Below are 13,221 nucleotides of genomic sequence, written 5' to 3'. Positions count from 1 at the left end.
CTCCTTATCTATGGAGCTACTTTTTTTTCTTTAGCTATTACTGTTTTTACTTTTATTTAAAAAAATTCTTTATTTAAGCACCATAATTACAAACATGCTTGTAGTTAAGTTTCAGTCATAAAATGAATAGGCCCCCTTAAGCAATGCAACGTTCTCACTACCAATGCATCCTATCCTCCACCAACCCCATTTACTGCCTGTATTAAAGACAGGCATAATAATTTTGAATAATCAGTTAGATAAAATGGGAAGATTTCCATGAATAAATCAACTCCTAGGACATCAAAAGCAAACACTATTCTCTGTGAATATGGTTCATTCTAGTGTTTCTAGAACAAGGTACCCACACTAATAACATAGGCCACCGCTTTCAGTATCAGTACTGAGCAATGGTTAGGGCAGAAAATAAGGTTAAATAAAGAACTAGAAAGAAATACACCAACTACAGTCATGTTTGTAATAATCACAGTGTTTAAATATTTTATTAAAAATATTTTTAAAAAACTCCACTGAGTAAAACTGAAAAAAAAAATACAGTGAGGAGGGAATTCTTACCTTACATGTGGCTGACCCTGGTTTAATCCCTGGCACCATATATGGTTCCCCAAGTACTTCCAGGAATGATATGTCTATTTCATATATTAAGTTATATAATGCATGTATATCTATTTACATAAATATATTATATATGCAGTGAAGGTGCTTTGTGAGTTTTGATCATCCTTAAACTCCAACTAGTTTAGACAAATGACTTGTCCCTAAATGTTCTAATTAATGTTTGTTGCTTCATCAGTTCTAAAGCTCAGGTTCAATGCAACTGAAATAAAATAATATTATGCAGCTTTCAGAGTAGCCATTGCCTTTACGTGCTCTTAGGTTCTCATAAGAACAAAGAGGGAAGACTTGTCAAGTCTGTATTTATAAGATCAAATCTCATCACACTCGCTGAATTGTCTCTCATAGGGGATATTCCTTTCAGTGGCCAAGAAAACGACATCAAATATGCCACTGGGCTCTTTCATGTGACTAAATTAAAGAGTAGTTAGCTGAGTGATAGTGGTGGGAATATTACATTGGTGAAAGGGGTTGTTCTTTTTTTTTTTTTTTTTTTTTTTTTTTTGGTTTTTGGACCACACCCGGCGGTGCTCAGGGATTACTCCTGGCTGTCTGCTCAGAAATAGGTCCTGGCAGGCACGGGGACACCATATGGGACACCAGGATTTGAACCAACCACCTTTGGTCCTGGATCAGCTGTTTGCAAGGCAAACGCCGCTGTGCTATCTCTCCGGGCCCAGGGGTTGTTCTTTATGACTGAAACTAACTACAATCCTGTTTGTAATCATGGTGCTTAAAGATATTATTTAAAAAAAATAAAGTTAGGTGGCTTCAGCTTAGAAAAAAATGTGACATATTCAAATCCTACAGATGGAATGTCATCTCCAACTCATTATGAAAGTAGAGTTTTACTCAAATAAGACTAACATAAAATCACATTTTAAGGGAGTTTTCAATACTTAATGTGATGGAAAAGCTGACTGGAGGGTATAGCATACGACAAACTATTTTTTCTATTTAAATGTAAATATGTAAGAGAATCACAAACTATATGATTTTGTACATTCTATATTCTGAAAACAAACTACATTTGAACCACTGTTGATACTTTTTTTTTCTGTAGCAATTTCCAATATTGACTTATCTTGGAGCTGGCTATTTCTCTCTAGAATCACTTTCATAATACAACATTGTCAACAGAGAAGCAGTACCTTTTAAAATTATGAATCCTGAAAAACTGTTTTTGTCTTGGCACATGTTTAATATTCAGTAAATTACATAATGCAGGCTAGAATACATTTACTACACTGAGAGGTGGGTCATGATTAAACATGAGCTTTAAAGAGAAAAACAAAAGTAATTGTAATAAGTGTTTTTAACTTGTACATTATCTCCAACTTCATTATAATACTTGTTCTAATCAACTATAAGACACATAAAATACCCATAGGATTAATATTTAAACACAAGTGCTACTTAGAAAAAGACTATTAAAACTATTACCGTATTTTCCGGCATATAAGATGACTTTTGAAACAAAAAAAAGTCGTCTTATATGCCGAGTATATCCCGAAAATGTTTCACTATGCCACTAAACGAAAATTGTCTGAATATTGCCACCAAACGAATTTTCCAACTTCATCCTGCACCAATCACTGCAAGGCTACTCAGACCGCCTCTCTAACTCAGCCAATCCAAGCAGGCATTTTATGCATGCAAATTAAACAATGTTCTGGACCCAAGCCTGCTCAGATTGGCCAGAGTCAGAAAGGAAGTCTATTACAGTCTAACCTTTGAATCTTTGCTTGTTGTGATTGGCTCACTGTGGTACATACAGTTGCAGCACAGGAACGTTCTGTCTGATACAGCGAATATAGGCCTAAACCTATGTTTTAACTGCAAGAGTAGGGGGTTGTCTTATATGCCCAGTCGTTTTATACGCCGGCAAATACAGTAGGTTCATTTGTTTCCTTTACCTGCGATCTCAAATTCATCTTTGAACAGAAAATTAATGTAACTTTTAACATATTAAAGAATGTGATCTGGTTAAGAAGTTTTCATATTACTATGTAAAATTCATTAAAAGTCATCATATGTAAAAGTATATTACTTTGTTCCCTCATAATTGCCCTGGCATATAACTTAATATGTCCTACAGGCTTTCATATAGCATTTTCTTTATAACAGGGTGTTGGATAATATTTAATTATAATGCTGATGAGAACAAATAATCCTGACCTATGCTGAATTAAATATTGAAGACCTGATTTTTTGGGGGGTAGTGAATGGGGGGAGCCATACTTGACTTGGTTTGAGAGTTGTTCATGTCCAGGGAACCATGTGGTTGAAGAACTCCGATTCTCTCCTGAATGCTAAACATGTGTTCATCTGATAGAACCATCACTCCAGCTCAAATAACCTTATTTTGTTATACTTTATTTTCAGTCAGTTTCTGAGAACCTACTGGTAACTTAATTCCTGCAGTTTGTGTCATGAGTAGGTGCAAAACAAAACAAAATCGTTGGATATCTACCTGGTTCTTGTTTGAGACTATAGCTAGCACTCCAAATGAACAATGCATCCAAGTTCAAATCTTAAGAAAATTAGTAAGCAAAGTCAAAGAAAAAAAACAGTTTATTGAAGCAGATAACTTTTGCAATCCTTAGGTAGCACCACACAAAAAAAAAAATAAATAAATAAAAAAGAAGTGATCAGATTGGAAAATTTAATAGTCCAAGCACAAAACTTTATTATTGTTTGGCTCTTGGTTTCTCCTATGTACAGATTTGACATTTTTATTTTTCATCTTTTTCTGAAGAATATCACATAAAATGCTCAATGAAGTTAAATCAGATATAAAAAATAATGGGGGAACCAGGACCATACACTCAGTGTTAAGAGCATAAGCTTGACACACATGTGGCTCCAGGTGTAAACGCCAGCACCCCCAAAACAGTAAGCACATTAACCCAAACAGACTTCCCACTCCTCTTTCACCCTGCCCCAATAACAACAAAATGTAATGATAGTTTTCAGATTCCTATACTTTTGGTTTTTTATAAAAGCTTCTGAGAAATCTTCCACAGAAGCAAAAGGTAACGAATGGCTAGAGCTAGTTTTGAGGTTGAAATTTTGGATACCTTGAGGATACTTGTAAAGCCAGAGGAATTAATTCCTTGTTTTGATGTGTTGCTTCGATTGTCTGATGCCTTAGAGGCATGTTTATTCAGTTCTGTGTGCTTTAGATTTATATTCTGGGAAGAACCTCCATCTCCCAGCTCAGGCCAAGTTATAGGTACCATTTATCCAACTGCTTGTCCTCATACAACTTTATTTCACTATAATTAATAAAAACAAAACACTTATAATCAGACACATCTTTTATAGCTGAAGCTACAGTAAGTTATTTCAGCACATGGCATATTTTCATGCATATCACCTTATCTCTGTACATCTTTAAGAATTTTTTGACATTTCCGTTTTCGTACATTCTCTATCATTGTGGGTTTTTTCTTTTCTTTTCTTTTTTTGTGAGAACAGTCCTAAGCATGAAATTCTAATGGTTCCATCAATCTTACAGCAGATACAGAAAAAAACTGGAAAAAACACCTCTATGTTTCCTTTGTTCTTTAAAGAGCTGATATTAAATTTAACCATTTCTATAAATTATATTTACCATAAAACTCACATTAAAAATTATACAAGAATAAACTAGATTATCACAACAAAGATAGGAACCAAAACTCAAATTACAAAGTCAGGAATGCTCTATCTTCATGGTAAACATTCATTTTATGCAAATTCCACTTGGCTTCATTTAATTAAAAAGCTGAAAAGAAAAAAAATTGAAAATAAGGACATTTGAATATACATTTTATCCAACATTTAATTAGTACATGTACACATAATAAATAATATCTCATCCTACTTTTTATAACAGGGAAATTTATTTGACCTATCATAATAGAATTACACTTGTGCTAAAAATATTCAGTGCTCATAATTAATTGAATTTATATGGTTTAAGTTTGGGGAAAAACTCTTTTGATGAGTCACTTGTTGTCTAGCTAGACCCTGGTTTTTCAATCTGTGGGTTCCAACTCCAATTGAAATCTTATAACTGAATGTAGGAATTTCAAAAAAAAATTTCTTTATTTGTCAGATTTCTATAATACTCAATAATTATTATAGTAACAATAAATCCAGGCATGCATAAACATTTCTGGGGTAAAAAAAGGTGGTAAGTAGGAAAGGTGTAAGAAGGCCTGATCCACTCTAAGAAGTAGACTTAAATGAGTGTTAGAAGTAGGTTACTTCAGTGTTCTAATGAGAGTATTACTCATCACTGAGCTTATTATATACTTATACAAAAGTGGATACACTTTTTAAATGAAATTTATGATCTCATATTGAGTAGCCAAAAGTATACATAAGCCATAAGTCATTGTATCCTAATTAAAACACTAAAAATAGATCGTTGCACATACAGAAATAACATCAAAAGTAATTTTTCATGTTTTTGAGGTAAATCATTATGCAGGTTTTTAAAATGGTAAGTAGCCATTACTAAGTTTTTTGTTAACTTTCTGACAATATATAGCCAGTTTACTTCTGTCTTGACAACACAGGATAATGTTGTAGGGTAACTACAAACCAACCTATTTTATAGAGAGGTGCCACATCCAGCACTATGTTCAGGGGTTGCTCCTGGAGGTGTTATCTGGAGACCACATGTTCAACTTGCAAAGCTATCTCTCTAGCCCAGCAAGCCAATCTTAATAGCCTAAACCAGTAAGCTTAATATTTGTATGTTAGCACACTTTGCTTTGTCTTCTGAACCTCAATCTTATTATTGAACAGAATACTTATTTTGGGTATCTTCATAGTTCTCTTCAGTGCTTGTGATATCAAGTGTTTGAACGCTTAAAACATTAATTTTTAAAGTCCATACCCAGTGTGGCTCAGGTGTCACTGCTGGCTTTGTGCTCAGAAATTGCTCCTTGGTAGGCTCAGTGGACCAATGGGATGCCAGGTTTTGAACACAGGCCAACCTCATGCAAGACATATGCCCTACCCACTGTGTTATCGCTTGGGCCCCTTAAATTGTATTTTATATTATGTCTAAATATGCTTTAGTTGAGTTTTCTAGTATATGATATATCACAAATGTAATATAAACTAAAATGATTGCTTTTAGTACCTGAGAAACTGAATTGCAAAATTGATATCTGGATATTCAAGTAGAGTAAATAATACATTTTCTATTTTTCAAAATAACAAGTTATAATTAAGTATTGCAAGGCTACCCATCATCATGAGAATGCCAGCACTTTATGTGCTGAATGCTTAACACTTTATCAGTGTTATTTATTGCTGTTAATTTTACGTAATTCTTTTTTGTTTTCTTGTTACTATTAAAAACTGGCCTAAGTATCTCAAGCTTAGATAGACTAATAAGTGCCTTTCATTATTGCATAAAATATTTCCCACATACAAGAAAAATATTATGACAGTTCATTAATATTTCATATTTTTATTTTTTTGGGCCACATACTTTTGTTTTATTTTGGCTTAGAACCTTGGCAATGCTCAGGACTTAATCCTGCCTTAGCATTCATGAATTACTCCTGGCAGGGCTCATGGTACCACATTAGATGCTGTAAGACCAAACTCAGGTTAGCTGTGTGAAAGTCCTACCAACTGGACTACTGCTCTGGCCCTAATATTTGTACTCTCTAATATTTAAAATTTTAAATATTATGTTTTATGATTTCTAGATGCTACTGTATTAAAAGCAATTAAAAAATCTTAGCATTTATTTGAAAAGGAGGGTCACCAGTGGTGCTCAGGGCTTACTCCTGGTGGGCTTAGGGCCCACATGAATGTTGGGGATCAAACTCTATGCTTTCTTAATTTTAAAAGACTAAGTCATTGCCATGCTTCTCACCATGGGTTTCGTATTGCAAAAACTTTTTGTTTAAACTATTATAAAAATACTTTGTCTATATTTATGAAATGACAAATATAAATATCTTGATCTGATTCTTCTTTCAACTATAACAATAACTATTACATAATTTTCCTTAAAAATGTTTAATTTGAAGTGTTTCTTACATTATAGGAAGACTCAAAACACTAAAATCTTCATAGGTTTATACTTGGATACCATCTTTTTTTAAGAAGTATAACATAAAATGTATAAGCCATTCATAGATAAAAATTTAAATGGAAACAAAAAAGTTAAATATATTCATTTTACTTGAATGTGCCTTTACAGTGTTGCAGTTGGTTTCATCAGAGGATGAGAGGTTGCTCTGGTGCATTAGTATCCTTCATCTGGGGACTTCCTCATCCCCCCACCACAAGTGCATCTCATTACAGTCCAGGGTATTTAATGGTGTGTAAAATTTGACTACTGTGACTGGCTTATTTTGAAGCAAACAGTCAACTTTACTTTGGGTAGCAAAATATTATGTAGGTTACTTGGCAAGGGAGCAGATCGGAGCCAGCACAAATATTCTCAGAAGAAATGCCTCCTCCTGGTCCTCAGAGATGCAATTAATTATTCATTTTGGATCTATGTACTTGATAATCACTTATAGACATACTTGTTTCAGACCCTTTCAGTATAACTTTCAGATGATATTGTGAAGACAAAGAATGAACAGAATTAATATCAAAAATTATTTTCTTTGGCTTTGCTTCTTCAAATTAGCAAACTTCACTATTGTACCCTCTACTAAGCCACGAGAGACCAAACTTTCTAGAGAATAAGATTATTCATATTATAAAAATATTATCCAGCAAGAAAGCTACTAATAACTAATGCTAAAGGCACTAATATACTTATGATACATAAAAAGCTTACAAAATATGTATGGTATTCTATGTATTTCTAAATACAACTGTTGAAATTGGGTATATGATTAAGACAAATATTTTGCTTATTTATATATTCTATAAAAACAAGTAAAACTTTTCCTCATTTTTCTTGCTAGTTATGCATTTAGTCTGATTTAGATCTATACAACTTTATTTGTATGTATTTAAAAGCAATTACTCTAGAATTAGTCATTGCTTATGGAGGATAATGACTGTGTTCAGAGATAAATCATACGAGGTGACACTTAAGAAAAAATACTGGGTATAGCAACTGAAACAGTAGCAGTGGAACTTGAAGCTTAAATCAAGTCATAAAATAGAGAAGATGAGGATGATATTAAGATGACTAAACTTTCTCTTACATGACTAAGTCTTACTGTCTTATGGAAGCATAATGAGAGAAGAGGCAAAGAAATAGATTCCAAAGCAAAGGTGAGGTTGATTCAGCATGCTGAGAATGATGTAATGTTATTCAGATCTGGTTTTAAATATCAGCAGAATAATCAGGATTTAACATGTACATTACAATTGAGAAATATCTTACAAAAGGAAACAAAAGGTTAGCCACATGCAAAACCCAACTTATAACTCGTAGAACTGAACAACTAAATGCCAAAAAGGTTATGTGTGTTGCAGTATTAAACTACTGAATGATCACTAAAGACCCCTACATTGCTAATTATATATTTTCTATTTTCTTTTACTGTCAGATATATAACCATTAATAGCTTGCTATTTGTGAATTAATCTGTGTAATTCTGCTGCTTTCTAAAACACACAGGTAGTGCACCTGAATATTTTCTATCTAATGGAGCTAGTTTAATTATCCACAGACCTGTTTAGCTAGAAAGAATTTCCTTTGTGGTAAGCGTTTTCTTAGGATCTACTTTTACTTGTCCTAAAACCAGAGAAAGTCTCACTCATCTAGGGCTTTTAAGAAAAATGAAAGACATTCGTGCAATAATTTTCAGAGACAAAAGAGAGGAGGGCTGAAAGTTCCAGCTCACTTCATGAAGCTCACCACAAAGAGGGATGAGTGTAGTTAAAGAAATAACTACATTTACAACCATCCTAACAATGAAAATGAATGAGGGAAGTAGAAAGCCTGTCTAGAGTACAGGCGGGGGTGGGGGAGGTAGGAGAGAGATTTGGGACATTGGGGATGGGAATGTTGCACTGGTGAAAGGGGGTGTTCTTTACATGACTGAAACCCAACCACAATCATGTTTGTAATCAAGGTGTTTAAATAGAGCCATTAAAAGAACACAGAGAAAGTGAAAAGAACCTAACTGTTTTCAAATGGTGCTCTGCCTTAGTAAAACCACTTACCAGGGGTCGGCAACCTGTGGCTCCAGAGCCACATGTGGCTCTTTTGAAGCTTTTCTGCATCTCAGACAGCAGGGCTGATAGCAGGAGGGCGGGGAATGGTATAATTTAAATATTTTAATTGGTTATTAATTTGCACATATATTTTTACTTGTTAAGTGAAAAGTTCTTTTTTTTTCTTCCGATCCACAGCTAAATGCATGGTCCTGTGTACAGCATTAAGAAACAACTTATGTAGTGCTATATTTGTTTTAAATGTCACGTTGGTTTTGCTGCTCCTAGGTTTTTTTTCCCCCTTTAGAAATGAGTCCAAGTGGCTCTTTATGTCTTAAAGATTGCTGATGCCTGAGCCTTAGACAAATAAGAAACAGTTGCTCAGATACTGGCCCCACAGAACATTTGGGAGAGAAGAGACTGCTTTTCTAACACACGCACACACACGAACACACACACACACACACACACACACATCACTTGTTTAACTTTTAATTTGGTAATATTGGCCTTGTTAGAAGAACTCAGTCATATTGCTAATATTTTTTAATCTTTATTTCCATAGATTTTCTAAAGGGATTTGAGGGAGAAGCTTACTGTTAGCTATATCTCTATTTGTTTAAAATCTGAGGGCGCATCTTTGTAATAAATTGCTTACTGAATCCTTAAGTCTTTAGGCCTGTGATAAAAGTGAACAAAAGAAAAAGGCTGAAAAAAATCCAGGTATTTAAGAGTAGGAAAAAAGGATGTTTGAGAATAGAAGGCTTTGTTTCTATGAATCTACCCAGTAACTGCTTTCAATTCTCAATTATTGCAAAGGTCACTTCTTTCCACATCCTACTCAAAGAGGGATACATATTAGGAGTTCTGATATTATGATTACTGTTAATTATAGATGGTCAAAAGCATGGAGACTAGGAATGAAAGTGGCAAAAGAACAATATAAAAGCTACCAATGGGGGTAAGGCTGTAAGACAAGTAAAGAAAAAGAACTCTTAAATCACAGCAGCTTCCAACTATTTTTCTGTGTTCAACAGATTATTAAAAGATGGAATTTCTGTGGGAGTAAGACATATTTGCACTATGAAAGCAACCTTTTAGAGCTACCATTGATACTTATGTCTGCTCAACCAGTTTGTTCCTATTCTGGAGGGGCTGTAGTGAACAGCTCAGAATAAAGAACTGGACTCTAAACTCTTAAAAAATAATCACTATCGTGTAAGATGATCTACACTTCAAAATCATAAATATTTCTAGTATTTAGGAAACTCTCAAATGTTGATTTAAAAAAAGTTTCTGTTATATGGTAAATATATTTTACTCTGTCAAGGCTAAGATATATATATGTATATGTATATGTATATGTATATGTATATGTATATGTATATGTATATGTATATATATATATGGATCTACAGTGAATGGTGATAGGAAAGTAATTTGATTACATTTTCTAGGTGATTTATATGCTTAAAGTGGTAAAACAGAAGAAACTAAATGAAACTATATATAGGTTTATTGAATTGAGGAAGTACATATCTGTGAATGAATAGGTATTTAAAAAATACCCTTTATCAAATGATTAATAGGTCAAATTCAATTGCTAGAAAATTTTATCTGAGTAGTTAATTACAATAGCATAAGATTGAAACAGGATTTTAGTTAAAAGTTATCTTACATTTGCTATGTAATATTTGCAATACGTTGTCTAAAAAGATTAATGCCATTAATTAAGAAATGAGGAAAACTGAGGGTCAGAGAAGATTAAAAAACTTGCCTGAGGTAACAGTTTTAAAGTGCCATGGTCCAAATCACATCTTCTCACTCAAAGTCCAGATCACTTTCCAAAAACACCACAATGAAATACAATATGGAAAAATAATCCTTAAGATTCAATTTCCATCTGTAAATATTATAAGACTTTGCACTGATATTTTAGCTAGATAAAATAAAGAACAGACAATGGTGCCTTTATAGCACTATTGCTCACTCAAAATCATCTCTAAATCTTGGGCCATTTAGTCTTCAAAGCTAGAAATCTTTGGCATGAGAAAGTTTGTCCTAGATAATTTTACTTATTTTTGTTTGTTACCCCCAGATATGTTCAGGGCATATTTCTGGCTCTGAACTCAGGAATCATTTTTGTTGGGCTAATGGGACAGCTGTATAATACTGGCTGTATTATGGCTCTAGCACCATAGCTGTTATATTGGGAGGGAAGTGTATATAGCTCAATATTGTCTTATCTTTTCCTTATAGTTGAATGAGTTATATCTTAAACATACAAATGAGTATGATTATTATACACTAGCATTCTGGATTTTGTTTGGGGGCTACACACGGTGATTATCAGGGCTTACTCCTGGCTCTGCACTCAGGGGTCATTTCTCGAAGGCCTGGGGAACCATATTAGGTGCTCGAACCCAGATCAGTCCTGTGTAAGACAGGTGCCTTACTGCTGTACTACATTCTGCAGGTTTTTTTTTAATCTTTCTGTATTTGTTCACTAGAATACGTGCTCAAAATTAATTCAAAGGCTTTTCTAACTGTGGAGCTGTATTTTCCCTTACAAAATGTCAATTCATTTTTTTTTGTTATTCTTCATCTCTCAAAATAATAAAGGACAACATGTATTAAAAGTATCTTTTTAAAAAAAGGAAGATCGTTTCTGTGTTCATTAAAAGCTTAATTTATATTTTCTATTTTCTTTGATGCCAGCCAGCTCAGAATAAATTTGCTGTTTCTATAAGTATTTTTAGAGCTTAGATTTCTGGAATAATTGTCTCTCCCCATACCACACACAGGTTTAATTGTGTGGAACAACCTGACAACTCCATTGGGGTATCATTTGGATGTGAATTCCATCTTCTAGAGTTGTACAATGTGGCAAACCAGTACTTGTCTCTTCACTATGTTTCTATCTTAATGGTTCCTGTTGCATTTAGATAGGAATAAAAAAATGTTTTGAGTAAACATATTGAATTAACGAGTATACAAAGAGCACCAACTATCTGCATAGCACTTTAGAGAAAAAAAAGTAATTTTTAGGAGACTTTTCTGTACAACATTTTACAATACTCTAGAATTAAAAGGACTTTAACATAACAGGCATATATGAATAATGTAAAGTGCTACCGAATAATTAAAGGCTAAAATAGGTAATACAGGTGAGAGGTAGGTGAAGTAATCTATATTTACTGACAATCACATTTCAGGCATTAAAAATTAATATTATATCTTCAGAAATTCTGAGAAATATTCAAGTATAAAGAGAGAAATAGATTTAGCAAAGTTAAATATTTTGTCAAAAGATGCAGATATAATGACATAGCTAACTGAGCCTATCTCCAGCATCATTAAAGTTACATAAGACAAATAAGACTCAGAAGTAGTCCCAAAGGTAGTACAGTAGTTAAGTTTTAAAACCATTTTGTAACTACAGAGCCAGAGTTCATAACATATGCAATTATATGTTGAGTTTGAACTCTAATATCCCAATATAATTTTCCATTATATCGGAATACCTCTCTAAATATATAGTCTTGTAATTAGGAAGCAAAGTGATAGAAGAGAATATTTCATATTATTTTCCTATTAGAGTTATACAAAATATTTTTAAAAATATTTTAAAAAAACCTGAAGAATTAGTTGACAATACTGGGAAAGTATAATCTATAAATGAATATATTATGTATCACCATCACTTGGTTTCTCTTTGAATGGGACAAGCCCTAGAGTTATTAATTTTTTAATACACAAAAGTAATTCCATGCTATTACCAGAATAAAATTTCTTCTTCTGTATTACAGCTCAGAATTAATTAGGCCGAATTTTAATTTTATTATTTCACTGTTATTTTCTGGAACTATAAAACCCAGTAAAAATTCATTAAAAGATTCATGGAACTGTTTTCCACTCAACTGTATGATTTTCATAATAATCATAAAGAAAATTTCTACTTGGAAAAACATTAAATTAATTATTTTGAAAACTATATTATATACAAATTAGTTAAAAGTTTATCAGTATTAATAACAATTAGTATAAAACATGGCTTTAATTAGTATTAAGTGCTATTTACCATGTAATGGGCATTAAGCTTAGTGATTTAACTTAGTGACTTGACATAATTCTCATATAATCCTTACAGAAGGCAAATAAAACTAGTAAAGTTTTCTTCAATTTGAAAATAGTAAAAAATATTAGAAAAATTAAGTAACTTTTTAAAGGTAATCAAGTGGGAAACAAGCGTATCAGAAATTAAAAATAAAAAATGTGCTTATTGAAACGTAAGTCATAATATGGGGAAATTTAGTGATGGTGAATGAAATAACTTGTAAAATATGACCTTAAAACTAAATAGTGAGTAAATAAGAAATTTTAAATGAGTGTACGAAAAAACTAGAATGAAGTGCATAAATATTTAAGATTCTGTGAGGTTTAAGTTAGCATCAAAGACCACTC

The 13,221-nt window shown here is 32.8% G+C and overlaps 1 protein-coding gene across 4 annotated transcripts in view; it reads right to left on the bottom strand.

Moving 5' to 3' along the window:
• Positions 1–3,917: 3,917 nt before the first annotated feature.
• The window catches only part of TUSC3 (tumor suppressor candidate 3), a 156,395-nt gene continuing 147,091 nt past the window's right edge, over positions 3,918–13,221 (bottom strand). Inside the window, exons 10-11 of one of the 4 annotated variants that reach the window (XM_049772380.1) lie at positions 10,535–10,597; positions 4,322–4,384 (exon numbers count right to left, since the gene is read on the bottom strand). In XM_049772380.1, coding sequence (XP_049628337.1) covers positions 10,579–10,597 — 19 coding nt within the window. In that variant the 3' untranslated portion in view covers positions 4,322–4,384; positions 10,535–10,578. Of the gene's footprint in view, positions 4,385–10,534; positions 10,598–11,122; positions 11,690–13,221 lie in introns of those variants that run through there. The other 3 variants (XM_049772381.1, XM_049772383.1, XM_049772382.1) reach the window with 3 other exon arrangements.

The sequence above is a fragment of the Suncus etruscus genome, chromosome 4 (genome assembly GCF_024139225.1).
Source record: "Suncus etruscus isolate mSunEtr1 chromosome 4, mSunEtr1.pri.cur, whole genome shotgun sequence".
NCBI lineage: Eukaryota > Metazoa > Chordata > Mammalia > Eulipotyphla > Soricidae > Suncus > Suncus etruscus.
This window is presented reverse-complemented; position numbering and strand designations above follow the sequence as displayed.